The sequence below is a fragment of the Aureococcus anophagefferens genome, assembly GCF_000186865.1.
Source record: "Aureococcus anophagefferens unplaced genomic scaffold AURANscaffold_25, whole genome shotgun sequence".
NCBI lineage: Eukaryota > Pelagophyceae > Pelagomonadales > Pelagomonadaceae > Aureococcus > Aureococcus anophagefferens.
In genome coordinates, this window is record NW_008705585.1 from 32,153 (window position 1) to 59,194 (window position 27,042).

At 72.1% G+C, this 27,042-nt stretch overlaps 3 protein-coding genes across 3 annotated transcripts; 1 reads left to right on the forward strand and 2 right to left on the reverse strand.

The window, feature by feature from the left end:
* Nucleotides 1–1,863: 1,863 nt before the first annotated feature.
* Nucleotides 1,864–12,148, reverse strand: AURANDRAFT_66655 (hypothetical protein; the record flags this gene model as incomplete). Its single annotated transcript, XM_009042021.1, has 3 exons — nt 1,864–2,166; nt 5,426–11,513; nt 11,571–12,148. The coding sequence occupies 3 exons, from the start codon at nt 12,146–12,148 to the stop codon at nt 1,864–1,866; spliced, it is 6,969 nt and encodes a 2,322-aa protein (XP_009040269.1).
* A 1,239-nt stretch (nt 12,149–13,387) lies between these two features.
* AURANDRAFT_72337 (hypothetical protein) lies at nt 13,388–18,596 on the forward strand (the record flags this gene model as incomplete). The annotated part of the gene is made up of 5 exons (XM_009041916.1): nt 13,388–14,420; nt 14,735–15,246; nt 15,558–17,039; nt 17,309–18,010; nt 18,216–18,596. 5 exons carry the CDS (start codon nt 13,451–13,453, stop codon nt 18,594–18,596), a joined length of 4,047 nt encoding a protein of 1,348 aa, XP_009040164.1.
* Nucleotides 18,597–21,852: 3,256 nt separating this feature from the next.
* On the reverse strand, nt 21,853–22,484 carry AURANDRAFT_31455 (hypothetical protein; the record flags this gene model as incomplete). Its single annotated transcript, XM_009042020.1, has 2 exons — nt 21,853–22,212; nt 22,344–22,484. The coding sequence occupies 2 exons, from the start codon at nt 22,482–22,484 to the stop codon at nt 21,853–21,855; spliced, it is 501 nt and encodes a 166-aa protein (XP_009040268.1).
* Between the last annotated feature and the right edge of the window lie 4,558 nt (nt 22,485–27,042).

Sequence of the window (27,042 nt, forward strand, 5' to 3'; positions counted from 1 at the left end):
GNACAAAAGATCCGACGGCATCCCCCAGTGGGTGGGTGGGCGCGGAAGGTCGGGTTTTAAAAAAGCGACGTGTACTTAAAGGGTACTTGTAACGCGCGCGCGCGCGCGCGCGGAGGCCGCGCGCGTCCAGCGTCCCGCGCCGCGCCAGGAGCCGGGAGGAGGTGCCATGGGCCACGGCGGTGTCCTCGTCGAGTCGGGCCGCGCCCGGCTTTCGTCGGCTGACCCGCGGCTGCACGGTGGCGGCTCCTGCAGCGGCACCGGCGACTCCCGGTCGAACTGCGGCGCCGCGCGGTCCCGCGCGCGCGGTGTGGCAATTCAGCGATAACCAGCGGCGCGCGACGCGGCAACTTGAAGGCAACCAACGAAAAAGGAGCTCGCTGATTGGCCGGGAGGTGGGTGGGTGGGCGCCGGTCGCCGGCACCAAAAATCCGGCATGCCGTCGGGTATTGTTTTTTAGGTAGCCTCCTGGCGCAGGGCAAACGAAGCGACCTTGAAGGCTTCGTCACCTCGCCGTAGCGCCCGGCAGCGCGGACGCACGCGTCGGGGGCCGACGCGACGACCGCGCTGTCGCCGCGGGGCCGCGCCTGCGTCGCCCGGCAGTTTGCGCGCGACTACGCCGCCGTCGAGCGCCTCGCCGCCGGCGTCGGCGACCTCGCGGACGTCACGGCGGCGAGGTTGAGGCGGCGCGGTCGGGGGGGCATCGCCGCCGTCGATCGGTCGGCGAGCCGGGGCCTCTTGGGGGGATATGGGCGGCGCGTGTGAGGCCCGAGCGCGCGCCAAAGGAGGTCAAAGGCCTCGCCAAGCCGGCGCGATCGCACCTCGATTGGTTTTGCCTCAAAATTCCTCACTTGAGCCTACCTAGGTAGTTGAGGCCTCGCTAAGAGGCGGCCCCGATGGAGAGTTTGAGTAAATTTGCCGTGCGCCTCGAAGACGCGAGCCGCCCCGCCCGCTTCATCCTTGTAGTGCCGCCCCGCGTCCCGACATGGTGACCAACACCTTCTCCCTCTTCATACCTCGCCCAAAAACTCGAGCGCTCGCGACGGTTCGGCCACTTTTGACCTACGACATGGACACTCTATGGTCCAAGCAATCAAAGCACGACGCATATTGAACCTTGTGAAGCCTAACCCCCCCCGAGTAAACGAGCGCCGCTCCCTTACGAGTCCCGGACGGAGCGGCCCTTGACGAGCGGGGACCGCGTCGGGCTCGCCCGGTCGTCGTCGGTCGGGTCGCCGTCGTCGGCCGGCGGGAGGTCGGGTGGCACCGAGAGGTCCGCACCGCCGGCTGGAGGAAATTTCACTTGAGAAGATCTTGAGAAGGCGGAGTAAATTTGCCTTGACGCGTCTCTAAACGTAGGGGGCCCGGGTTCGCGGGCGCATCCGCGGACGCGATCGTCGACGGTCTGCCGCCGCGCGCTCGCGTCCATGCTCCGGGACCGCCCGCCCAACGTAAGACGGTACTGGGGACGGGCCTGGGATCAGAGGCGAGTCAGTTTCGAGGTTTCTGGTGGTCTCGAGGGGCGTCTGGAGGCCTCGGTTCAGCGATCGGACACATTTCGCGATCGGACACATTTCGCCACAAGGATTTCGAGGGTGGTCGAAACTCAACGCGGCGCGCCCCCGGTGCCTCGCCACGTCCGCCCCTGAACGCGTTGCCGCCCCGTGCCGCGTCAGGGACTGCGAACACCCCGCCCTGAACGCCCGGGAGCGCCCCCTCTTTAATCATGGGCGCCTCCTCGTCCAAGGACCTCGACGAGCCCCTCATCGGCTACAAGATGCCGTCGGACCGGTCCCGCGTGCGGTCCATGCGGTCCTACCTCCCCCCCGGCTCCACGGGCCCGTCCTTCGACCCGGGCTTCGACGGCTACGACTTCCTCATCATCTTCGCGCGGCCCGGCCACGTCGTCGACGGGTCCTCCGACGCCGCGCGCGCGAGTTGGAAGTTCGCCGAGGACGTCTGGTTCCGCGCGACGCCCGGCGACGAGGAGGACAAGGAGGCCGGCGTCGCGAAACTGCGGTCCGCCTGGCGGGAGCGCTTCCGCGTCGACGACGTGCGGCCCGACGACACGATCCCGCTCGACGCGTTCCGCGACCTCGCGCGCGAGCTCGCCGTCGAGATCCTGTCCGGGGGCGCGCAGGGCCTGCAGGTCCGCGCGGAGATCTCGGCCTGCGGCACGCGCGTCTACTGCCTCGCGCGCGCGCGCGCCAAGGCGCTCGAGCGCGCCGCGTCCAAGTACAAGTACAAGCTGCGCTTCAAGAAGGAGGTCGACCCGGGCCGCGCGTTCTGGCTCAAGTTCGGGAGCCACGACGAGGGCCTGGGCAAGTTCCCGGAGCTCGACGAGGACGGGCGGCTCTACGACAAGCCCGCGGCGAACGAGCTCCTCGAGGACCTGTACCACGCCGGGCAGGAAACGAGTGATTCAATATCGCTTCAACATGAGTGTTCCGCGCGCGCGCGTTCCGGCAAAAGCATCCACGCGTCGAAAGCGCTCCCAGAGATGATCGCTCGTCCAAAAATTAGCCGAAGCGAGCGGAAAACGATCGAGATAGGAGCCTCCAAAGTTGGGGTTTCGCACTCTTTTCCTGCCCAGGTACCACGCGGGGAAGATCGGCCCGGGCGACATGGCCGTCTTCGACGGCGACGAGCCCGGGCCGCGCCACTGGAGCCGCCGCGTCCACGTGCTGGAGCGCGTCGCCGACGGCGTGCCCGTGACCAACGCGTACCCGGCGTTCGCGTCCTGGGAGAACAAACCCGCGCACCGCCACCTCTTCGAGACGTACGCGACCGCGCGGGGCCCGTCGCTCTTCCTGCCCAAGGACCGGCTGCTGCTGACGAAGCGGCTCCTCGACGAGCGGCTGCTGTTGGACGTCCTCGTGGAGCAGGGCCTCGTGCCCGCGTGCTTCCCGCTCCACGCGGCGTCCGAGGGCGACGGCGTCCGGCTCCGCGACTTCCAGGACGCCTGGGTCTACTGGTGGGCCTGCGACCGGGACCTCGCGGGGTCGCCCAAGGTCTCGGGCGTCGGCTACGAGTCGGGCACCGCCTGCGCGTACCTGTCGCGGCCCTGGGCGCAGCCGCTGCGCCTCGCGCGCGCCTACTTTGGCGAGAAGGTCGCGCTCTACTTCGCCTGGGCGGGCTACTACGGGTTGTGCCTGCGCACGCCCTGCGTCGTCTGCGCCGCCGGCGCGGCGATCGGCTACACCTACGGCGACGTGGGCGAGCTCGGCGAGCGATTGGGCCTCGCGGTCTTCATGGTCGCCTGGTCCGCGTCCTACGTCGAGGGCTGGGCCCTGGAGCAGACGCTCGTCTCGCTCAAGTGGGGCACCTACGGCCACGGCGAGCGGGAGATCTTCCGCCCGGAGTTCGAGGGCGACCCGGCGGAGCCCCGGAAGCTGTCACCGATCACGAACCACCGCGAGACCTGGTACCCGGAGTCGAAGCGGGAGGCGACGAAGCTCGGCAACGCCGTCGTCCTCTTCGGCGCCGTCGTGCTGCTGCTGTGCTGCGTCGCGGGCGTCTTCGCGGCCGAGTTCGAGCTCGTCGAGCGGGGGCTTGACGTACGTCGCGTACCTCGCGAACCCGGCGCTCGCGTTCCTCATCCAGGTCGCGTCGCGCTCCTACGCGGGCCTCGCGACGCGGCTCAACGACGCGGAGAACTACGCGACGGAGTCGGACTACGTCGACCACCTCATCGCGAAGAAATTCGCGTTCGAGGTCATGAACAACTACGCGGCGCTCGCGTTCACGCTCTTCGGCAAGTTCGGCTACCTCGACTGCGTCGGCCCGTCCGCGCCGGGCTGCGTGCGCGACGCGCGGGCGCTCATGCTCACGATCTTCTTCGCGCGCTACGTCGCGTGCCTCTACGAGACGTTCTTCGGCGACGTCGAGGACGAGGACGCGGCGGGCGCGCCGCCCGTCGCGGCCGAGGTCCTGGCGCGCCAGCCCGACGAGGGCAACTTCGACGACTACGAGGCCATCGTGCTGCAGATGGGCCTCGTCGTCAACTTCTCCATCGTGCTCTTCATCGTGCCGCCGCTGGCGGCCGTCGAGGTGCTCTTCCAGCTGCGGGCGGACGCGTTCCGGCTGTGCCGGCGCGCGCGGCGGCCCGTGCCGAGGCGCGCGGAGACGGTGGGCGCCTGGAGCGACCTGATGCGGGCCTCGGGCTTCTTCGCCATCTTCGTCAACGCGGGCGTCGTCGTCTTCGCGACGGAGGAGGCGCAGCGCGCGCTCTCGTCCAACCAGCGCATCCTCGCGTTCCTGGCCCTCGTCCAGGCGCTGGGCATGGTGCGCGTCGTCGTGCCGCTCGTGGCGTCGTCGGAGGACGTCGCGTCGGACATCCTCCGGCGCAACGCGCACGTCGTCCGCCGCCACACGCGGCCCGTCTTCGCGGACGACGACGACGACGACGGCTCCGGCGGCGGCGCCGAGGACCGCAAGGACGACGACCGCAAGGTCGGCAACGTCGACCGCGCCGCGGCGCTGCGGGGGGACGCGGCGCTGACGGCGGAGGGCGCGCGGCGCCTCGCGTACCTCGAGGCGCGGAAGGCGAATCTGCAGATGGACCTGCGCATGGAGCGGCAGAAGTACAAGCGCTACCTCGAGGCCGAGGACTTCCGCGAGGACTGCGGCGTGTCCTACTCGAAGCGCACGCCGGACCTCGCGCTGGGCATGGTCACGCTCGTCATCCTCGAGGCGCACGACGTCGGCACGCGCGAGAAGCCCGTCGCCGCCAGGGACGTCAAGGCCGTCGTCGCCGTGCGCGACCTGCGGCGCATGCGGACCGCGGAATACGAGGGCTCCGTCGGGCCGGGGGCGCTCTTCTCGCGCGCGGCGCGCGCGCGCCCGGCGGCCGGCGGCCGCGCGGCGGGCCGCGACCTCGTCTTCAACCAGACCTTCTCGCTCGCGCCCATCAAGTCCATCCACGCGTCGCTCGTCGTGGAACTCACGGACACGCGGCGCAAGGTCAAGCTCGCGACCACGGCCATCGCGCTCTCGGACCTCGACCACCAGCGGAACGAGTCGCTCACGCTCGCGATGGCGCGGACCGGCGACGCGCGCGACGCGCCGCCGGGCGAGGCCAAGCCCATCCTCTACGTCAAGGTCAAGTTCATGTACTCCCGGCTGCTGCCCATCCGCCACGCGATCTACGGCATGCTCGAGCACGAGCGCCGCCTCGACACCGACATCTCGAACCTGCGCTACAACAAGCCCGCGGAGCACGCCTGGGACTGGCCCGAGGACGAAGCCGCGAAGCGGCGGCCCAACGTCGACCCGAACATCGACCTCGTCTAAGCGTATGAGACGCAGGCTTGCTTGAAGGGGGGGAAGGGAAGGGGAGTTTCTAGAGCGCGATGCTCTCCGGCGGCGGTTCGTCCTCGTCGTCGGTCGCGTCGGCGTCGCGGGGCCGCTTGCGGTTCGAGGGCGCGACGGCCTGCTTCTTCCGCCGCGCGGCCGCGGCGACGCCGGACGCGGGCCGTTTGGCGGACCGCGGCGATTTTGTGGATTGGCGCTGGCGGTCGAGCTCCTTCGCGAGTTCCTTGACCTCCTTCTTCGCCGCGTCGAGCCGCGCCTTGGCGGCCTCGACGTCCGCCTCGGACACGTCGTCCTCGACGGCGTCGTCGTCGTCGTCGCCGTCGTCGCCGTCGTCGGCCGCGGCGTCGCGGCGCGCGGACTCGAGCTCCGCGGCGATGGCCGCGCGCCGCTGCTCGACGCCGCCGCGCGCGGAGGAGAACTCGAACTTGGGCGGCTCGTCCTTGGCGCCGCCGACGCGCGCGCGGCCGTGCGCCCGGAGCGCGACGCCCGGCGCGTCGCGCGCGATGCGCGAAAAGTCGCAGGCGCCGGCGCGCGCCTGGTCGCGCGCGTCCTCGGCCCGCTCCAGGGACGGCGTGTCCGGGAAGATGAGGGCCTTGTAGTTGTTGAGGAGCTGCGCGAAGACGCGGCTCATGTCGTCGCACGCGCGCGGCACGAGGGCCTCCGCCGCGAGCGCCGCGGCGCCGTCGGCGGCGGCCAAGGCCTTGCGGATCGTACGCGGCGTGCGCTCCGCGTCCCAGCTCGCCCCCCGGCGCGCGAGGGACACGTTGACGACGTCGATGACGAGGCCGCCGACGCGCTCGGCGACGGCCTGCGCGGCGCGGCGCGCCGCGTCGGACGTGACGTAGAGCATGTTGTTGCCGCAGAGCGCGGCGACGCATTTCGCGTCGCCGTCGTCGTCGATCGTCGCGAGCTCGCTGAGGAAGCCGACGCAGTGGTCCTCGATGCCGTCGCGGCGGAGGCGGCGCTGGAAGCGCGCGCGGAAGTCGTCGAGCTTCGCCTCGCGCGCGGCGTTCGTCGAGAGCCGCGCGGGCCGCCGCGGCGCGTCCGTGCGGCCCTCGAGCGCCTGCTCCTCGGCCTCGAGCCGGGCGACCGCGGCGGCGGCCTCGCGCCGCGCGTCCGCGCGCGCCGCGCGGTCGTCGGCCGCGCGCGCCTTGGCCGCCGCGGCCTTGGCCGCCTTGGACCGGCGGTCCTTGAGGCCGCGGTACGCGTTTTCGAGCTCGACGATGTCGCGCCGCTTCGCGTCGAGCGCCTCGCGCTTCGCGCGGAGGTCGCCGTCGCGCGACGCGCGCGCCTTGTCGTTCGTCAGGCCCAGCGGGAAGACGGTGTTGACGTTCATGACGCCGTCGACGTCGTCCTCGTGGCCGTGGCGGAACAGCTTGAGCGTGACGCCGAGGTAGACGCCGTCGATGGCCCGGCGGTTGTCCGTCCTGTCGACCAAGCGCACCTCGACGACGGTCCGCGCGTCGGGCGCGAGCGCGAGCGCGACGCCGTCGGCCGGGTACGCGCGGAGCTTGAAGCGGTCCGGGTCGTCGCCCTCGGGCCAGGAGCGGATCTCGACGCCGATGGGCGCGTCGGCCTGCGTGAGCGTCGTGATCTGCTCCGATTCGCCGAAGGTGTCGTCGAGGTCCACCGTCGCGCGCGCGGCGCACGCGCAGCGCGCGGCGCCGGCGTCGTCGCCGTCGAACGCGGAGACGTAGTAGCGCGCGGACGCGGCCGGCGCGGGCGTGTCGTCGTCCTGGCTCACGCTCAGCAGGCTGTGGCTCGCGGCGGTGGGCGCCCGCTCGAGCACGATGCGCCGCGCTTCGCCGGGCACGCGCGCGACGTGGATCGTCGCGTGCGTCGCCGCGTGCTTGCCGCCGCCGTCGAGCGTGAACTCGAGCGCCGCGGGCGCGTCGGGCGACGAGCGCTGGAACCAGGTCGTCTTCGACGTCTCGCGGAGCTTCTGGACGTGCTGCCACGACCCCTTGCCTCCGGCCTTGAAGCGGAGCGGCGCCTCGACGGCGTCGGGCCGCGCGCGCTGGCCCGCCTCGTCGACGGCGACGAACGCGACGTGGTCCCAGACGTCCTCGCCCGCGGGCACCTCGACGACCGCGCCGTCGGCGAGCTCCGTCACCGTCGTGTCGCCCCAGCCCCCGACCTCCCCCTCGAGGAAGGCCTCGCCGACGCCGGCCTCGGAGCGCCGGTAGACCGTGAGCGCGACGGGCCGGTCGATCGGGTCGACGTAGACGGCGACGGGGTCGACCTGCACGCTGTCCGAGAAGTCCGGCGACTGGGGCGTCAGGATCGCCTTCGCGCGCTTCGGTAGCGGCGCGCCGCCGGCCGTGTCGATGACGAGCTCCCCGAAGGAGACGACGCCGGCCTCGTCGACGACGCCCGCGGGGGGCGCCACGTCCGCGCCGGCCTTCTTCTTCTTCTTCCGGTACGCGGCGAGCTCGCACGGCACGCCCGAGTGGTTGTCCGAGTTGTCGAGCGCGAGCGTGCAGCTGATCTCCGCCATGCCATTGACGCAGCGGTTGCCGCAGGCGTCGAAGCACGTCCACTTGGGGCTCTGGAAGCGCGCGCCGCGGCTCAGGCTCGGCGCGGAGCCGTCCGCGCGGACCTCCGTGATCGCGCCCGGGATGAGGTTCAGCGCGCAGACGGCGTCCAACGACACGCCGCCGCGCGCGAGCGTCAGCGCCACGTCGACGCGTGCGGACGTGCCGGAGCCGGCGTCCTCGCCGACGAAGCGGCCCCTGACGCGCCAGCCGCCCGGGAGCGTCCAGGCGCCCGTCGCGGCGTCGCGGACGAGCGCCGTCGGCGTCGCCTCGAGCGTCGCCCGCGCGTCGTCGCAGGACAGCGTCGCGACGAAGGGGTCGCCGCCGGACGCGTCCGCGCCGCACTCGTCGCGGATCGCGACGGCCCAGGGCCGCGCGGCGTCGCCGACGGCGAGCGCCTCCTGGGGCGCGACCTCGAGGCTCGCCGGCGCGCCGGCCTTGAGCGTCAACGCCATGGCGTCCGTCTCCAGCAGCGTCGCCTTGTCGCCGTCGGCCTCCTTGACGACGGCGACGAGCGCGAACGCGCCGCGCTCGCGCTCCGCGACGACGGGGCCCGCGGGCCGCGTCACGAGCGCGCTCAGGTTGAAGACGGCGGCGCCGTCCTCGAGCGCGGCGGGCGTGAAGAACTTGCAGGTCTCGCCGCCGGCGAGCCGCAGGTAGAGCGCGACCGTCGCGACGGGGAAGTTCGCGTCGACGGCGCCGTCGCCGTCGACGACCTCCGCGCGGAGCCACGTGTGGTGGAGCTCGGAGGCGTCGAAGGCGCCCAAACCGCCGTCCGCCGCCGCCGTCCAGCGCGCGTCGCCGCCGTCCGGCGCGTCGGCGAGGCCCTCGGCCGTCAGCGTCTTCACGGCGAGCGCCCGGTCGATGGTCGACGCGTCGGCGAAGCACTCGCAGCCCTGCACGGCGAAGCGGAGCGTGCCCGACCAGCCGAAGGGCGCCTCGAGGCGCACCTTCTGGCGCAGGACGCCGTCGTCGGATTTGTCGTGGCCCATCTGCGCGTGGACGCGCGCGCCGCCGCCGCGCTTATCGACGACGCCGACCTCGAAGTCGTAGCCCTCGAAGTCCTCGAGGCGGTGGCCCGACGCCGCCGTGAGCTCGAGGCCCACGGTCACGAAGGCCCGCGGCGCGAGGCCGTCGAGGCTCTCGGGCTCGACGAGCGCGACGCGCGCGGGCGCCGCGGAGACCGCCGTCTCGAGGCCGTCGACGGTCCGCGGCACGATCCAGTGCGCCGGCCGCGCGTTGACGGCGGCCTCGAGCGCCGCGAGGTCCGGGAAGGTCTCGCCGAAGCCCGCGCCGCGGCCGCCGGACGCCGCGGCGTAGCCGCCCGGCACGGGCCGGTACGTCACCCAGGTCCACGACCCCTCGACGACGGGCTCGAGCGACGCGTGGAGGCGCACGTCCCGGGGCAGGGACCCGCCCGGCGGCACGGCGCCCTCGGGCACGGCGACGCCCTTGAGCACGAGCTCGCCGGCCTTGCCGCTCTCGAGCTTCGCGCGGCTCGCGTCGAGGTCGACCTCGTTCCCGTCGACCTCCAACCAGACGCGCGTCGCGCCGCCGCGCACGTCGAAGTCGCCGGGCTTCACGCGCATGCTGTCCTCGTCCACCTCGGCGCCGCGCGCGTCGTGGAACGTGATGACGAGGGGCTCGAGGTCGCCGCCGAGCTCGACGTGCTGGTCGCGCCGGCGCTTGCCCTTGAGCTCGACGCGGAGCTCGAGGGGCTCCGACGGCTGGAGCTTCACCGCTAGACTCCGGGAGAAGGCGGGCTCGCCGCGGCGCATGCAGTCCGGGTCGTCGCGCTTGCAGAGCTGGTCGAGGCTCAGGGGCGCCTTCGCGGCCTTGCGGCCCTCGCGCTCGACGTCGCACAGACGCGTCCAGATCTTGCCCGGCGCGCAGCGGACGCGCGCGAAGAGCTCCCAGACGCCGACGGCGTCGAGGGGCTCGGGCTTCTCGAGGGCGAAGGCGCCGTCGACGCAGGGCGCCGTCGCGACGACGACCTCGTCGCCCGACGGCGGCTGCGCGACGAGCTCGAGCTCGACGCCGGCGGCCTGGAGCCCCTTCTTCGTCGTCTTCGTCGTCAGGGAAAAGACGAGGGGCGGCACGGTCGTGTGCGAGTACATGGTGTTCGTGAAGTCGTCGAAGGCCGAGGCCTTCCAGCCCTGCTCGGCCTTGGGCACGTCGTGCTCGCCGCAGCGGAGCGCGTGGACCTTCGCGGGGAACTTCTTCGCCGCCTCCTTGACGGCGTCGTCGCCGCCGACGACGTCGACGATGGCCGCCGACGGGCAGGCGACGAAGCTCTCGTGCCACCAGGCGCCCGGCCCCGCGTCCTCGAGGCGCTCGAGGTCCGCCGCGTCGCAGGGGAAGTCGACGTCGCCGGACGGCAGCAGCGGGCTCGCGGCGACGAAGAAGCCCGGCGCCGTCGCGTCCTGGGCGTCGCAGAAGAAGGCGACGACGCGGCCGAAGCCGAGCTCCGGCGCCTTCTTGCCCGGGCCCTTGATCTCGTAGGACACGTGGAGCCCCGATTCCAGATCCTTGCCGCGGTAGAGCAGCTTCCCGCAGCGCCGCAGGATGCCGTCGCCCCGGAAGTCCATGACGTAGGACGAGTCCTCCGTGTGGGGGTAGTTCTCGTCCTCGTCGAAGGCCTTGGTCCACTCGAGGCGCTGCTCGACCTCGAACTTCCGGAGCTTCTTCAAATGCGCGTCGGCCTCGCGGGGTTCGTGTAAGGCGCGGTAGCCCTCGTCCTTGTCCCGGAGGTGGCGCTTGTGGATCTCCGGCGCGAAGAGGCGCGTCGACTCGAGGAAGAGCAGGTTCGTCACGCGCGAGTCGATCTTCTCGTCGAGCCGCGCGTCGTTGCGCCGGCCCTTGGCCTCGCGCGGCCGCGCGAACCAGGGATACAAGGTCTCGTCGCGGAGGTAGAGCCCGTTCCAGAAGACGAGGCACCGCGCGCCCGCGAGGCACTCGGGCATCGTCGACGCGCCGCCCATCGTCGGCCAGTAGAGGCTCAGGTGCTTCACCGTCGCCACCTCCGCGCCGTCCGCGTCGTCGAGGCCCAGCGCCGTGACGCGCGCGAGGCGCTCCGCGTCGTCGCGGCTCCGCGCGAACAGGGCCGCGTCGGCGACCTTGTTGGCCACGGCGCCGCCGACCGTCGCGCCGGACACGCCCAGGTCCGCGCCGTCGACGACGAGCCCGCAGAGCCGCCGCGTCGCCGCGGCCTCGGGCAGCACGCCCAGCGCCTCGAGCCAGGACCGCGCGGCGTCGCCGGCCGCGCCCGCCGTGTGGAGCACGTACTTTTCCGCGAGGTGCGCGAGGTGCGTGTCGCGGTTCGCGTCCCAGTCCTCGAAGAACGCGGACCCGACGTTCGTGATCTCGACGCAGGTGAAGTGGGCGTCGTTGAGCTTCTTCCCGAAGACCGTGTTGACGCGCTTGATCTCGAGCGCCGCCTCGCGCGACCCGTGGCGGTAGGCCGCGTAGTCGTACTCGATCTGCTTCTTGTGGATCATCTTCGCCATGTCCTGCGCGAAGACGACGACCTTGGCCACGCCCTTGGCGACGGACGTGAAGCGGACCTGCGTGGTCGTGCCGTGGAGCTGGCTGAAGCGGCCGACGCCGTAGCGGCCCCAGGGCGCGTCGAGCGCGCCGAAGGGCCGCGACCCCCGGCCCGCGGCGACGGACCTGCGCGCGGCGACGGGTTCGCGCGAAATATAAGACAATGGGACGCCGGCGGCGGACTTGAGGGGCCCCTTGACGGGCTCCTGGATGGAGTCGTCGCGCACGGTCGACGCGCCGGGCTTGGCGATGGCCTCGACGAGCTCCGGCGGGATGCCGTCGCCGTCGTCGAAGATGAGGATCTTCCCCTCGTCCCGCACGACGGCGATCTCGACGACGGTGGCGTTGTGCTGCACGGAGTTCTCGATGGACTCGCTGAGCATGGTCGTCGTGTCGACGCCGGAGTTGATCGTGTTGGACACGAGGCCGACGTGCGCGGACGCGACGACGTCGGATCGCTCGAAGGTCTCGTCGTCGTCGCAGCCGTGGCGCTTCAGGACGACCGTGCGGAAGGGCCGGCGCTGCTGGTCCTGCTTGATCCACGCGAGCGGCGACACGCGGATGGCCGCCGCGGGCGCGCCGTTCTCGTCCTCGAGCGCGAACGCGCGCGCCGCGTACGTGCTCGTCGCCGCGGCCCACGCGCCCACGTCGTCCCACGTCGTCTGCCGGTCGACGTCGCGCCGGGCGTGCAGGACCACCTTCTTCCCGTCGACCCGCGCCGGGGCGTGGTACTGGAGCTGGATCTCGAAGGAGAGCTCCATCGCGTCGCGGTTCGCTGTCGCGGGCGCGGCGCGAACGATCTCGCGCCGTGCGCACGCGAATGCGTCGAGGGCTCTTTAGACCGCGTACCTCGAGAGCTATGAGGCCGAACCCGCGTGCCTTCACGTACCTCGCGCGCGCGCGCGGCGGGTAGGTCGAGCTGAGCGGGACGATTCCGCAGGGGCGCGGCGGCGCGCGCGCGAGCCGATCGAGATCCGCTCGGGCATGGCTCAGCTGCTCTCGCCGGCCCTGAGATAAACTGACGCCATCCTAGTCGACACGTTGATATGGAGTCGCCCGCGAACATCCAGGTTGGCGCTGAAAAGCAGTTGTCAGCGAAACAGCTGAAAGACCTACGAGAAAAGAGTCGACGCTTTTACGATCGGCTCATCCAAGTTCTTCACTTGAGACACTGCCGGGCCTGGCTCACTGAAGACGTTAGACGAATGTATGACGATGAAGAACCTGATGCCGACGACTTCGACGTTCAACTCGCCTGCATCTGCCAGCGCGTGGTAGAACGCGTGGGGTACAGCCTCGAACGTCTGCTCTATTATTTCGACAACGGAGACGAGCTCATCGAGTACCTCGGTCTCGATGAACCGATCGAATTTCAAATTGGTAACGTACAACATGGTGATGATGTCTACTTCGAGACAGTGCGTGTCGGGGAAGAGGCTCGACGCCGTTTCGTGGCCGCCTGGCTGCGTCTGAAGGCGCGCGGCTTGCCGCCGCCCGGTCTGACCTTGTGCGCATGTCATTGCTGTGACGTGCTTGATTCTGTGACGGGGATCGCTGGTTTCGGGTTGTTCCAAGCCGACGACCGCGCCTACGCCGTGGCCTGCGTCAACATCCACGGCGAGACGCTGTCCTACTTTTCCCACCGCCTGCGCGACGACGTTGACCTCGTCAAACAGGCGGTGCGACGTTCGCCAGCAGCTCTTGGCTTCGCTTCGAAGCGACTCCGCGACGATGAGAGCGTGGCGCTGGCCGCGGTGCGGTCAGACCCGCGGGCGGCCCTGCGCTTCGTGTCCAAACGACTCTGCGCGTGCGCGGACTTCAGGCGCAAATTGCTCTTGACCGCGCGCGTGATCCTGCTCAGCGCGCGTGTCCCGGGCTCCGTCGCGGCGCACATCGAGTCCTATCGCACGGGCGATCTCAATCTCGACTTCACGCGGTCCGGCAAATACCGGACAGCTCTGGCGGTACGCGCTTCCCCTGGAGAGCCGAGGCCGCGCGATCACTATAATCCTTTTTAGCTGTAGCGCGTGTCACTCGAGGGTGTGGACGCGCGCACCATCAAAATGTTCAAAAACGAGGAAACTGTGCTTCAACAACTACCGATTTGTAAATCGCATGCGATAGGCATTGCGATAGCTGCCCCAAATCCGCGTGCCCGAGCCGCCCGAGTACTCGCACCCATGCCGTCCGGCGGCCATCGCAGCGAGCGGCGGCGGTCGCACCGCAAGTCGAAGAAGACGCCGCCCGCCGCCCAGGCGCCGCCGCCGCCGCCGCCGGCCGTGGTTCACTACACGTGCTTCCAGTGCGACCCCTTCCACTCCTCCGCGCCGGCGCCGGAGGAGACGGCGGTGGCCGCCGTCGTCGCGGAGCAGTACGTCTTCGACGAGGAGAAGGTCGACGGCAAGGACGAGGCCGGCGACGAGGAGGCAGACGCCGGCGCCGCGGCCGCGGCCGACGGCGAATCCGCCGGCGACGCCGAGCCCCCGGCGCCCCCGGCGGCCGTCGAGGAGGTGGACGTCGCGGAGCCCGACGACAAGGCCGCGCACGACGTCGACCTCTTCCTCGTCGACGAGGACGGCGAACGGCGGAAGGAGATGGTGACGGACTTCGTCGAACGCGCGTCGACGATGTACTACGCGAGAATTCAGAGCGAGCTCCTCGCGGGCCCCGACGACAAGCCGCTGCCCTGGGACATGGTCCTCATGGTCGCGACGGTGAGTTTGACGATGATCGCGTCCATGCTCTGCATGACGACGGTGCGGAGCGTCGTCGACGAGTACATGGAGTGGGAGGACGACGCGGTCTTCGGGTTCGGCAACCGGCCCTACTACACGGTCTGGACCCACATCTGGCACCTAACCGCCGGCATCCCCATCCCGACGGCCGTGTCGCTCATGATGGTCGTGGTCATGGCGACGCTGTCGACGGTGGAGCGGCTCAAGGACGACCACGTGATCTGCTGCCTGATCGCGCGCGAGCTGCTGAACAAGCGGCGCTACGCGACGCGCGTGTTTCTTGTGCGCCTGGATCCACGTGCTGCGCATCTGCCTGACGATCTCCTACCTCAACGCGACGACGTTCCTCATCGGGTCCGCGGACGGGCCGCTGAACATCATGCTCAACGCGTTGGCCGTCGGCTTCCTGCTGTGCCGAAACCAACCACTGGTTTGGGTGGTCCTGACCAAACTTGAGAATTCTCTAGCTCGGTCAAATCAAAGTCGATTCGGCTGATTTTTGGACGGATCGATCGCTCTCGTCGAGTTCTCGAAGCCCAGCCGAAGAGCTTGTGTCAAAACATTCGAATACGCTCACATTGAAGTCGGGTTGAAGATTTGGTTTCGGCACAGGCTTCCTGCTCGAGTTCGAGGCGACGCTCGCGGACTGCTCCTGGCGCGGGCTCGTGCCCCACCGCAAGTCCGTGGAGCGGCGCTTCGAGGTGCCGCGCGAGCTCTTCGAGGGCGTCGTCGACGACATCCTCAAGCTCAAGAACGCCGCGTCCGTCTCCCGGCGCGCGTCGCGCGTCCTCGTCGCGGCGATCGGGTCCTGCGTCGCGACGACGGCCTGGCTCATGCAGGAGCGCGTCGCCGACGGCCGCGCCTTCCACACGGGCCACACCTCCCTGATCATCCACGGCTTCGACGCCTTCGTCGACTACGACGTCGCATCGCACGCGCTCGTCGGCGGCGATCTCGCGATGACGTTCGCGTGCTCCCTCGCCGTCATCCTCGCCACGGCGCCCGTCCTCAAGGCGGGCACGCACCACAAGGCCCTCTTCCTCCGCGTCCTCCTCCTGCACTACGCCGTGTGCTTCGGCACCTACACGATCCTCGTCCACGTCCTCTTCGACAGGACCGTCCTCGTCCTCAAGGACAACTCGCTCTCGGAGAGGCACGCGGGCACGCGCTTCGACACCTACGGCAAGAGCGGCAGGCGCTGAGAAAGCCGGAGGCGCTCGACGTCACCTGCCGACCGACGCTTGCCGCCCGTAAGCACCCTGCTCAAAGAGCACCGGCAGCCCGAGCGGAAGCCGGGACTTGAGCCGGGTTGGACTTCAGCTTCCACTGTTCCAGCCAATGGTGCCGGGCGAAACTGCAGGCTTCAGAGAAGCAAGCTATGTCATAACGTCGAAGTGCCGCTGCGATGGACGACGACGACGACGCCCGCGCGCAGCGCCAGTCCTTCGCGGCGCCGGCGTGGCAGCGGCGGGCGAACGTGCCCTACATCACGACGAGCGCCCAGGACGGCGGCGCCTACGACGACCTGAGCGGCTACGACAGCTCGAGCCAATTGAACGTGGGCAGCTCGCCCGGCTCGAGCACGGTGTCGAGCCGCAACCCGTCGCGGCCGCCGTCGGCGTCGCGGCCCGCGGGCCGGCCCGAGAGCGGCCGCGGCCGGCCGCGGACCTTCTCGGGCCTCGACGCGGCGGGCGAGCCGCGACTCCGGCGGTCGTTCTCCGAGGGCGACGACGTCCGGGACAAGACGCCCCTGCGCGGTGCGCGCGACTGGGCGGGCCACGACCCGGCGCGGGGCACGGCGAGCAGCGACGACGTCGGCATGGTGCTCGGCTCCGACGACGGCGCGGAGCCGTCGCCCGACAGGGCCGAGTCGTCGCGGTCGCTCGCGACGGTGATCCGGGGCGCGCGCGCGGAGCGGCCCGAGCGGCCCGAGCGGGCGCCGCGCGTGAGCCGCACGGCGGAGCTCCAGGAGGAGGCCATCGAGGCCGCCGCGGCGGCCTTCGCGAGCACGCGGGACTTCGCGGAGGGGTCGCGCGGCACGGCGCCGGAGGAGACGTACCACGACGACTACGCGACGATCCACCGCGCGCGGCGGCGGAGCTCGCTGCACGCCACGCGCCAGCGGCGCGTCAGCGACGCCATGATGCGCGAGGACATCCTGCGGGAGATGCGGCTCCGCGGGCAAAACATCGTCAACGACCTCACGGACCAGACGAAGCGCCGCGACGCGCGCGTCCGCGCCGCGGTGGCGCTCCAGACGGCGTCGCGTGTGGTCGCCGCGCGACGCGAGACGGCGCCCCTCTTCCGGGCGCTGAAACGGGTGAAGGCCGCGACGCGGCTCCAGGCGGCCGCGCGGCGCCGCGACGCGGCGTCCGAGGCCGCGCGGCGCCGCGAGTACGAGGCCTACGTCGCGACGCTCGCGCTCCGCTTCCGGGAGACGCGGGCGCTGGAGAAGGTCCAGTCCTGGGCGCGCCGCGAGGCCGCGTTGCGGGCCACGCGGCGGTCCCTGCTCGTCTACGGGGACCTGATCGGGAAACTGATCCGCGAGCTCGCGGCGTCCGAGGCGCGCGACTGGGCGTCGGAGCGGCGGTCGACCTACATTTTGGACACGGCGGCGACGCGGAGCCGCGCGTCCGCGAGCCGCGGCGGCCGCCTGCCGTCGCGCGACGAGACGCGGACCCGCGCGCCGCGGTCGCCGGAGCGGACGCCGGGCCGGCGCCTGTCCGTGAGCGCCGGCGACGACGGCGGGAGCCTGTCGTCGGCCTCCGCCAAGACGCCCGCGTCGCCGCCGGCGCGGAAGCGGCCCCTCGGCTCGTCGCTCGCGAAGTCGCAGGCGTTCCGGCCCTTCGCGTCCCATTTTCTGAAATTGAAGGCATTCGCGGGCCAGGGCGCGGCGTCGGCGCCCCTCGCGCCGACGGTGACGCGCCTGAGCCGCGCGGCCGCGCCGGCACCGGCGCCCGCGCCGTCGCCGCGGCGGCCCAGAGCCGCGGAGCCCAGGGCAGGACAAGAGAGCGAAATTCCCAACCTCAAAGGCTCATATCTCGGCCGTTTTCCACTCGTTTTGGCTAATTCTTGGACGAGCGATCATCTCTCGGAACGGTCTCGAAGCGTAGATGCTTTTTTTGGAACGCGCGCGCGCGAAACACTCACGTTGAAGCGACGTTGAATCACCCTTGTCCTGCCCAGGCGGAGCCCGAGACCGTGGACCTCCGCGACAAAGATTTAGAGACCTGGGTCTCGGCGCTGTCCTGGGACGGCGAGGTGGCCCCGGAGCTCCTCGAGGCGGAGCGCGAGGGCAGGAACGCGTTCCGGGGCCCGCGGAGCGCGCCGCTCCCCGGCGCGCCGCGCCTCGAGGCGCCGAGTTTATGGGACGCGACGTGCGCGCGCGCGACGACCGCGCCCTACGGCAAGTCCCTCGCGGAGCGGTCCCTGGGCACGACGGTGTCCGGCTACCTCAGCGACGCGGGCAACCGGCGCCTCGTCGAGGCCCACGACCGGCCCCTCTGCACCGTCACGTGGCTGCCGCCCGCGGCGCCCGAGCCCGTCGCGACGCGGTCCGCGCGCAACTCCTTCTCCGGCCTCGAGTCCATCCAGGAGTCGACGCTCTTCGGCGGGCCGTCGCTCGCGACGCGGCTCACCGTCGAGACGGCCAAGGCCCCGAAGCGCACGGGCGCGAAACGGCCCGCGACGTCCTACTCGCGCGCTTTGGAGAAGTTCGTGCCGCCGGCGGTCGCGGCGCCGGCGCCGCCGGCGCTCCACGTGCGGCGCTTCCGGCCCACGGAGGTCTTCACCTACGGCGACGGCGGCGCGCCGCGGCGCTCCGAGGTCCAGAACTACCGGCCGAACGTCTTCCGGGGGAAGGCGACGGCGCCGCTCGACGTCGCCAAGGTCTGTGTGGAAATCAAATCTTCAACCCGACTTCAATGTGCGCGTATTCGAATGTTTTGACACGAGCACTTCCGCCGTGCTTCGAGAACTCGCTGAGAGCAATCGATCCGTCCAAAAATCAGCCGAATCGACTTCGATTTGACCGAGCTAGAGAATTCTGAAGTTTGGCCCCGACGTCCCAGCTCACTGGTTGATTTGCACACAGGCCAAGGTCCGCGCCGCGCGGCCCTCGAAGCACCGCTCCGTGAGCCACCACGCGAAGCGCATCCACGACGTCATGCACCGCTTCCGCACGGCGAACCACGTCGACTCGCGCCGCGCGCCCCTGCCCGAGCTGGGGAACCTCGCGGGCTTCGGCGGCGACGGCGCCGCCGCGGCGCCGCGCGCCGCGGCCGCCGCGCGGCCGCCGCCGCGGCGGCCCCGCGGGACCAGCGCCGGCGACGACGACGGGCCGCGCTACCTCCGGCCGCCGACGTTCCGCGACGAGAAGCGGCTCCACGCGCGCATCACGGCCCACGAGAACGTCGCCGGCTCGACGGGCTCCCTCGCCATGAGCGAAATCACGAACGGCGTCCGGGGGGGCTAAGGGTCTTGCGTCTCGGGTGGTCTTCTTCCGTCTTACGGGTCTTCGGTCGGGGGTCTTCGGATTTTGGGGGGATAGCGCCCTTCGGCCGGTGCGGGCGTCCTCAGGACGCCTGGCGGCGCTCGGAGCGGCCCTCGCGCGTCGTCCGCGGGACGAGCGGCGGCAGGTCCTCGTAGCGGTCCTTGGAGAAGTTGTACTTGTCGACGAACCAGGGCTTGGAGTAGGTCATGTAGAGCAGGGGCCGGTTCGCCGCGCCCTTGTTCGCGAGGCCGCGGTGCTTCAGCCGCCAGTCGAAGATGACCGCGTCGCCCGCGTGGGCCTCGAGGACGACGGGCCGCTCGTCGGCGGACCAGTCGTAGTGGGTCTTGGGCACGAACTCCGTCGCGCCCTGGCGGAGGCCCGAGTCGATCAAGGGCACGAAGACGTTGACCGCGTGCGCGGGGAGCTGCATCTCGTCGTGGACCTGTGTGGAAATCAAATCTTCAACCCGACTTCAATGTGCGACCGTTTCGACGCGAGGTTTTCTGCTGTGCTTCGAGAACTCGACGAAAGCAATCGATGCGTCCAAAAATCAGCCGAATCGACGTCGATTTGATCGAGATAGAGAGTTCTGAAGTTTGGTCAGGACCCCCCAAACCAGTGGTTGATTTCCACACTGTCGTGGACGTGGTCGCCGTCGGAGTGCCACTTCTGGCCCGCGCAGTCCGGCAGCGCCGTGATGCAGCCCGCGTGGCAGAGCCGCGCGTCGTCGCCGAGGAGGGCCTTGACCAGGGGCATCCACGCGGCGCCGGCCGCCTCGAGGAGCTGGGCCAGGCCCGGCACGACCATGTCGAAGCGGCCCCGGTCCCGCGTCTTGAAGGTCGAAAACCCGCCGTTGACGAGGTCCTCGCTCAGGTTGAGCTGGGACACGGTGTGGACGACGTCCTCGTAGTAGTCCTCGACCATGGCCTTGGCCCGGGCGACGTCCTCCGAGCGTAGCGCGCCGGGCACCGCGGCGAGGCCGTCGGCCGCGAGCCGCGCGAGCGCGGGCGCCGCGCGCGCCCAGGCGTCCGCGGCGACGCACGCGCGGCTCCTGGACCCGCCCGCGGAGTCGCCGCGGACCGTGACGTCGAAGTGGAGCCGCGACGCCACCGCCGCGACGTCGTGCGCGCCGTCGAGCGCCGCCGCGGTCCGCGCGTCCGCGCCCGCGGCCGACGCCTCCGCCGCGAGCGCGCGGACGCGGCCGAGGCGCGTGCCGAAGACGGACGCGAAGTGGTCCCGCGGCAGCCGCGCGCAGAGCCGCTCGATCTCCGCGAGCGCGCCGAGGCGGAGCGCCGCGTCGAGCGACGCGTCGACCCCGTCGTCCGCCGCCGGCGCCGCCGCGCAGCCGACGCAGCGCCAGGCCGTGCCCGCGGCGACGAAGAGCGCGCCGGGCTCGCCGACCCGGGCGCAGCGCGCGTGGTACGCGCGCGGGCACGCGCCGCAGGGCAGGAGCCGCGTCTCGCCGTCGCCGCCCTCGCCGCAGTGCACGCACGTCTCCGCGTGGCTCGCGAGGCACGCGGGGCAGTGCCACTCGTCGTCGTCGGTCGCCGCCGCGGCGGCGACGACGGCCGCGGCCGCCGGCGCGTGGTCGCCGGCCCTCGGGCGGCCCGGGCCCTTCTTCTTCCCGCCGAGGTCCTTGCCCCGCTTGGCCGCGCCGGGCGCGAACTCCGCGCCGACGTGCGTCTCGAGGCACTTGACGTGGAAGACCCGCGGGCAGCTCACGCAGCACGCGAGGTCGCCGCCCTCGTAGCAGACGGCGCACTTGTCGTCGAAGCACGCGTCGTCGTCGCGGACGCGCCGCGCGCCCCTGAGCGCGTGCGCGCGGTAGGCCCACTCGCGCTCGTCGACGCCCGCCGCCGGCGCCTCGACCCAGAACTTGACCTTCTTGCCGCCCGCGGGCGGGGGGAGCGGCGCGGGCGCGGGCGCGGGCGCGGGCGGCGCGGGCTCCTCGCGGGCCCGCTTCTTCTTGACCTCGACCTCGGGCGCGTCCGCGGCCCACTTGGCCTTGGCGCCGTCGTCGAGCGCCTTCCAGCCCGCGCCGAGCGCCTTCTGGATGAGCGCCTGCTTCTCCTTGCCGCCCGCGTCCGCGTGGTCGCGCTCGACGGCCGCCTTGGCCTCCGCGCGCGTCTCCTTGTTGTAGAACTCCTTGCCCGAGAGCTTCTTCATCACCACCTCCATGGGCGCGGCGGACGCCGGCGCGGCGGGCTTGATGGCCGCGGGCGCCGCGGGGCCGTCGAAGGCGCCCTCGAGCGAGTCTCGCTCCCTGAGCTGCTCGGCGACGATGCCCATCAACATCTCGCGCGCCGTGTCCCGCTCCGCGGCCGTGAGCGCGGGCGGGGGCGGCTTCGCCTTCTTCGGCTTCTTGGGCTTGACCTCGTACTCGGGCGCGGCCGCGGCCCACGTCGCCTTGGCGCCGTCGTCGAGGCCCTTCCACCGCGCGCCGAGGACCTGCATGACCTTCTGGTTCTTCTCCTGGGACGTGAGCGCCGCGTTCGCCTCGTCGGCGTCGATCTCCGCCTTGACGCCTGCGGGGACGCGGTTCCCGCGGCGCGCGTAGCGTAGGTCGATGCTTGGAGTTAGGCGCGCGCGTTCTGACGATTCGTCCGCTCGACGCGATCGCTCGAAGCCGCGTCGCGCGCGCGCGGTCGACGGACGGACGACGGAGAGGCGGCGCGACTTCGCGGATGCTTCGTCGCGGACGATTCGCGGACGCGGCGTCGCGCCGGCGCGCGTCGAGTTCGAGTAGTGCACGTAGCCGGAGAGTTTTCGCATCTTGGGAGCGTTCTCCTTGTTCTCCTCCGGTCCGTCGGTCATCGGCTCGGGTGCATTCGCGGCGTCGGACACGTCGGGCGGCGACAAGCTCACGGGCCGCGGCCCTGCGGCCGGCTCGATGAGCTCGACGAGCTCCATTTGCCAGTGGCGGTTTAGGGGGATGCAAATCTGTGCTCGAGCCGGCGAGGCCTCCGCCGAGGCTCCGGCGCTCAGCGCGCGCCGGCCACAGCAGGCCTGCCGGCCTGCGAGGCGTCCTGCGGACGGACCTCGACGGGCTCGGCGTTGCACCTCTTGCTTGAGCGACCTCTCTCTGCCTCGCTTTGGTGGTCTCGGGGTCGTCCCAGCCCAGCCTAACCGAAGCCTAACCTCCCGCTCGAGAGTTGGAGTCGGTCGCGACCTCCCGCGATAGTTCCCGCGAGACGACTCGGGAAAACCGCCGACGAACCTCCTTACGAGGTCCCGGACCCTAGATCGGCAGCGCGACGCCCTCCTTGTTGCCCGTGCTGATGAAGTACTCCTTGGAGAACGTCGTCGCGGTGAAGCACGGGTTCGGGTGCGGCACGGTGCCGACGGCGGACATGGTCGCGAGCGACTCGACGGGCTCGCCGACGACGACGGGGACGATGTTGTCGCTCTCCTTCGCGCCGTCGATCAGGGCGATGTCGACCATGGGCAGGACGTCGAAGGCGTACATGACGAAGGCGGCCTGGAACGACTTGGCGAGCTTGACGTACTGGCACCAGCCCGAGTAGTAGCGCTTGATGCGCTCGCCCGTGCCGCCCGACATCTCGCGGATGAGCTCGCTGCGCCCGCCGTTCTGCTTGAACTGCGACGCGCGGGAGAGGGCTGTTGTTGTGTGTGTGGTCGCGTCGCGCGGCCCGACGGCGTGCGCGCGGCGGCGCGCGCGTCTCGCGCGGCCCGACGGCGCGCGCGCGCGCGATGGACGCGGGCCGCGACCTTGAAGCCTGGAACGTTCTTGCGCGGCGCGAAGAACGCGATGGCGCCCTCGATGGGCGTCTCGCTCCAGTGCACGAACAGCGTGCCTTGCGACGCGGCGTCAAAGGTGAGGTAGCAGCCCTTCGTGCCCAGCGTGGACATGTCGAAGGACGCCATTACGCTCGGAGAGCGGTGCTGGCTGGAGTTGGTGGTCTTGTCCGAGGCGGCGCTTGGCTGCGGAGACTTGCGGAGGAGCGGGACGGTGCAAGGTCGACAGTGCCGTTGTTGCCTCGGGCTCTCGGCGTCGTTGGGCAAGCCCGCGCCAGTTGCCTCGCGCCGCGCGCGCGCCGTCGCCACCGGAAGCACGCACCCGTGCTCGCGAGGCCGCCCCCGACCATGGCCGCGCTCATGAACATGCTGCGCCGGTCCACGTCCCCCGACGCGGACCTCGCGGGCTTCGAGGAGGAGGAAGCCGACGCGTCGACGTTCCTGCAGCGCGCGCCGCCGCCGCCGGCGTCGCGGCCCGCGCCGCCGCCGCCGCCGGCGCCCGCGCGCGGCACGCCGACGAGCCGCGCCAAGGCCTGGGGCGCGCCGACGCCGTCGCCGCGCGCGCCGAAGACGCCCAAGTCCGTGCACTGGTCGCCGACGATGGCCAAGGGCAAGCGCGTGCCCCTGTCGCCCGTGCAGAACCTGCAGAAGCGCGCCTCGCCCGCCAAGGCGGCGGCGCCGCAGGAGCTGCCCGCGTTCACGGACGCGCAGCGCGCCGCGGCCAAGGAGAAGCGGCGGCGGCGGCGGACGACGGGCTTCACGGCGGCGGACGTCGAGTCGGCGCCGGCGCGCGTCGGCGACCTCCACATCCCCGCCTTCGACCCGTCGACGCCCAAGGGCAAGAAGAAGACCAAAAAACGGACGCCGCCGCGGGACCCGAACGCGACGCCGCCCGAGGTGCGGTCGCTGCGGAAGCGCGTCGCCGCGCTCGAGAGCCAGCTGAGCGCGAACGCCGCCGAGGCGACGGCGGGCGCGCCCGTGGAGTTTTCGCGGAGCCTCGACGACGTCAACGACGCCCTCGTCGCGGCCGTGAGCGCGATGATGGCCGCGTTCGCGCTCGACTACGGCAACGCGCACGAGTTCGAGGCCGTCGTCGAGGGCCTGAGCGCCGAGGCGGGCGCGCACCCGGAGCGCGTCGCGCGCGACGTCGCGGAGAAGGAGCAGTGGATCCTCGACGAGACGGCGGACCGGGGCCCCGCGGCCGTCGCGCTCCGCGCGCTCCGGCGCCTCGTGCCCGCGGACATCTGGGACGAGGGCGCGTCCGCCGAGGACCTCGAGGCGCGGGGCCTGCCGCGGGCCCTCGCGCGGCGCGTCGCGGGCACGCGCGCGCTCTGGCTCTGCCGGCGCCACCCGGACGACGTCGCGAAGCTGCACGCGGCGACGCTCGTCCAGGCGTGCGCGACGATCACGCTCGACTTGTTCGAGGCGCGCGCGGTCCGGGGCAGGAAAAGAGAGCGACATGCCCAACTTCAAAGGCTCCTATCTCGGCCGTTTTCCACTCGTTTTGGCTGATTTTTGGACGAGCGATCATCTCTCGGAACGGTCTCGAAGCATGGACGCTTTTCCCGGAACGCGCGCGCGGGGAACACTCACGTTGAAGCGAACTTGAATCACTCTGTTCCTGCCCAGGCGCCGTCTGGCACGTCGCGCGCCGCGCGCCGTTCTCGCGCCACGACGCGGACGGCAAGAAGCGCGCGTGGTTCGACGAGCTCGAGCGCCGGTGCCGCGCGCTCGCGGACAAGGAGGCCGCGGGCACGCTGTCCGCGCGCGACGCCAAGCACCCGGCCTACGGCGCCTACGACCGCCACGGCCCGCCGCTGCCGGGCTGCGCGGACGTCGACTCGCCGGAGCGCTGCGCGCGCGCGACGAAGTGCGGCGCCTACGATCCGACGCCGCAGCACCCGAAGTACGCCAAGCCCGCGCCCGCGGACGCCCAGGCGCAGCTCGTCGAGGCCATCCGCGCGTCCAAGGACGCGGAGCGCCGCGCGCCGCCGCGCCGCGCGTCCGTCGGCGCCGCGCCCGCCGCCGCGCCCGCCGCGGCGCCGGCCCCCGCGGCGCCGCGCCCGCCCAAGGGCCTGAGCCTCGCGGGCATCTTCGGCGTGCCCCAGTCGCCCGAGGAGATGCAGCTCAAGCCCAAGGAGAGCGCGGAGATCGGCGAGCCCACGCCGTCGAAGGACGACGACGCCGCGGCCGCGCCCGTCGTCTCCGAGTCCTCGGACATCGCGGAGCCCACGCCCCGCAAGGAGCCCGCCGCCGAGCCCGCGCGCGCCGCGGCGCCGGCCGTCGCCGAGCCCGCCGCGCCGGAGGCCGCCGTGCCGCCGTCGCCGCTCGACCGCGCCGCGCTCGCGCTCGACCGCGCCGCGCTCGCGCTCGACGCCGCGGCCGGCGGGCCGACGCCGGCCAAGGCGCCGAGCCCCGCGGCCGTGTCCTTCACGCCGGGCTTCGCGGAGGTCGTCGACACGGAGGAGCCGGAGCCCGTCGCCGAGGCGCCGGAGGTCGCCGAGGCGCCCGCGGCGCCGGAGCCGGAGGTCGCCGCGGCGCCCGCCGCGCCGGAGCCCGTCGTCGAGGCGCCCGCCGCGCCGGCGCCGGAGGTCGCCGCGGCGCCCGCCGCGGCGCTCGCGCTCGACGTCGAGGCAGTCGGTCCGACGCCCGCCAAGGCGCCGAGCCCCGCGGCCGTGTCGTTCACGCCGGGCTTCGGCGACCTCGGCGGCGCCGAGCCCGCCGAGGAGCTGCCGCCGGCGGGCGTCGGCGCGCCGACGCCGCGGCGCTACCGCGCGGCGGCCAAGGCCGCGCTCTCGGCGGACGTCGCGCCGCCGACGCCCTTTGTCGCGACCGTCAAGGCCGTCGCGCTCCCCGCGCCGGCCGCGCCCGCGCCCGCGCGGAAGCGCGCGAGCGACGCCTGGTGGCAGAAGAAGGTCGAGGCCGCGGCCAAGTCGCGCGGCGACGCTGGCCGCGCGGCGCCCGCGGCGTCGGGCCTCGCCGCGAGCCTCGCGGAGGCGCTCAAGACGCCGCACCCGGCGGAGAAGCGGCCCGCGCCCCGCGCCGCCGCGGCGCCCGCGCCCGTCGCCTGCGACGACCCGGCGCTCGCGGAGTTCCTCGCGGCCGCGACGCTGACCGCGTACGCCGCGGGCGTGCTCACCGTCGCTGAGTCGATCCACGACCTCGAGGAGATGACCGACGCCGACGTCGACGACCTCGCCGCGGACATCAAGCTCCCCAAGCTCAAGGTCCGCAAGTTCAAGGCCGCGCTCGCCGCGCTCCGCGCGGCCAAGGCGCCGGCGAGCCCCGCCCCCGAGTACATCTAGGGGGCGCGCCACCCCGCTCCCCCGATTTCCCCGCACCCCACTTACAGAACGCCTGCTTCTCCTTTACGTCCAGCCCCCGCGCGATCACTTGGCTTTCAGGGCCTTGGAGTCACCCTTGCATTCTTCTTGCCTGAGTTTCTTGAAGAAGGCGGCTTACGGGGGCCGCGCCCCGTCGGCACCCCGCTCCCCCCTTCCTTACGACCTCAGTCGACCGCCTCGACGAGGCACTTGGTCGAGACCCAGCCCCCCGCGAGCAGCCTCGCGCGGTCCGCGGCCCGCTCGACGACGGCGACGTCCGCGCGGCCGGGGACCACGCGGAGCTTCGCCGAGTCGAGCGCGGCGCCCTCGCGGACGATGGCGCCCTTGGCCCGCGTGCGGACGACCTCGAGCGCCGCGAGCGGCGGCCGCGGCGGCGGCTCCGCGGCCGTCAGCGGCAGCCCCGCGGCGCGCCACGCGTCTAGGCCGCCTTCGAGCCGCGCGAGACGAGCCGGGTGGACGCCGGCGACCTCGACGAGCGCCGACATGGCCATGAGGTCGCGCGACGTCGACTGGCCCTCGGAGCCGCCCGTGTTCGCGTACGTCAAAATGCCCCGGCCGCTCGCGGCGAGCCGCTCGAGCGCCGGCCGCTGGGATTCGAGCGCGACGACGAGGCTCGCGTAGCAGAGGCTCGCGGCGCCGGGCAGGTGCGCGCGCCCATAGTCCTGCGCCGAGCGCACGTCGACGACGACCCACTCGTCGCCGTGCGCCGCGAGGAGCTCCTGCGCGTACGCCGGCGCGAACTGTGGGATTGCTGTGGGATCCACCGACGAGTAGAGGCCGTAGGTCGACGAGAGCATTTGGGCTACGACGGCGCGCGGGCGCCTCGTCTCCTTGTGGGAGCACGCGACCGCGGCAGCGTTGGGTCCGACGGCGCGGGCTACGATGCGCCGGCGCCCATGCTGCTTCGGGGCTGCATCGACGCCAATGTTGATGCCGAGTTTGATGCTCGCGCTGCCGTCATCGACTGCCACAGTCGACGACGCCAAGCTCCTCGTCGGGACGCACTGGTCGTGTGCGCCGCGCCGCGAACGCCGTCGCGCGCGGACGCCGGGCCGCTAAAGCCGTCGCGCGCCGCCGATGACGAACGAGGGCAACGCCTGCTTCGGCGGGACGCTCGTCGTGCTCCTCATCACGGGCCTCGTGCTCCACGGCAAGACCGCGGCGCCCGCGTCGTCGTCGTCGTCGAAATCCGGCGGCGGCGTGCTGCCCCACGTCGTGCACTACCCGGACCCGACGCCGCGGCCGACGGCGCGGCCCGCGCCCGCGCCGACGCCGCGGCCGACGCCCGCGCCCGCGCCCGCGCCGTCGCCCGAGCCGACGCCCGCGCC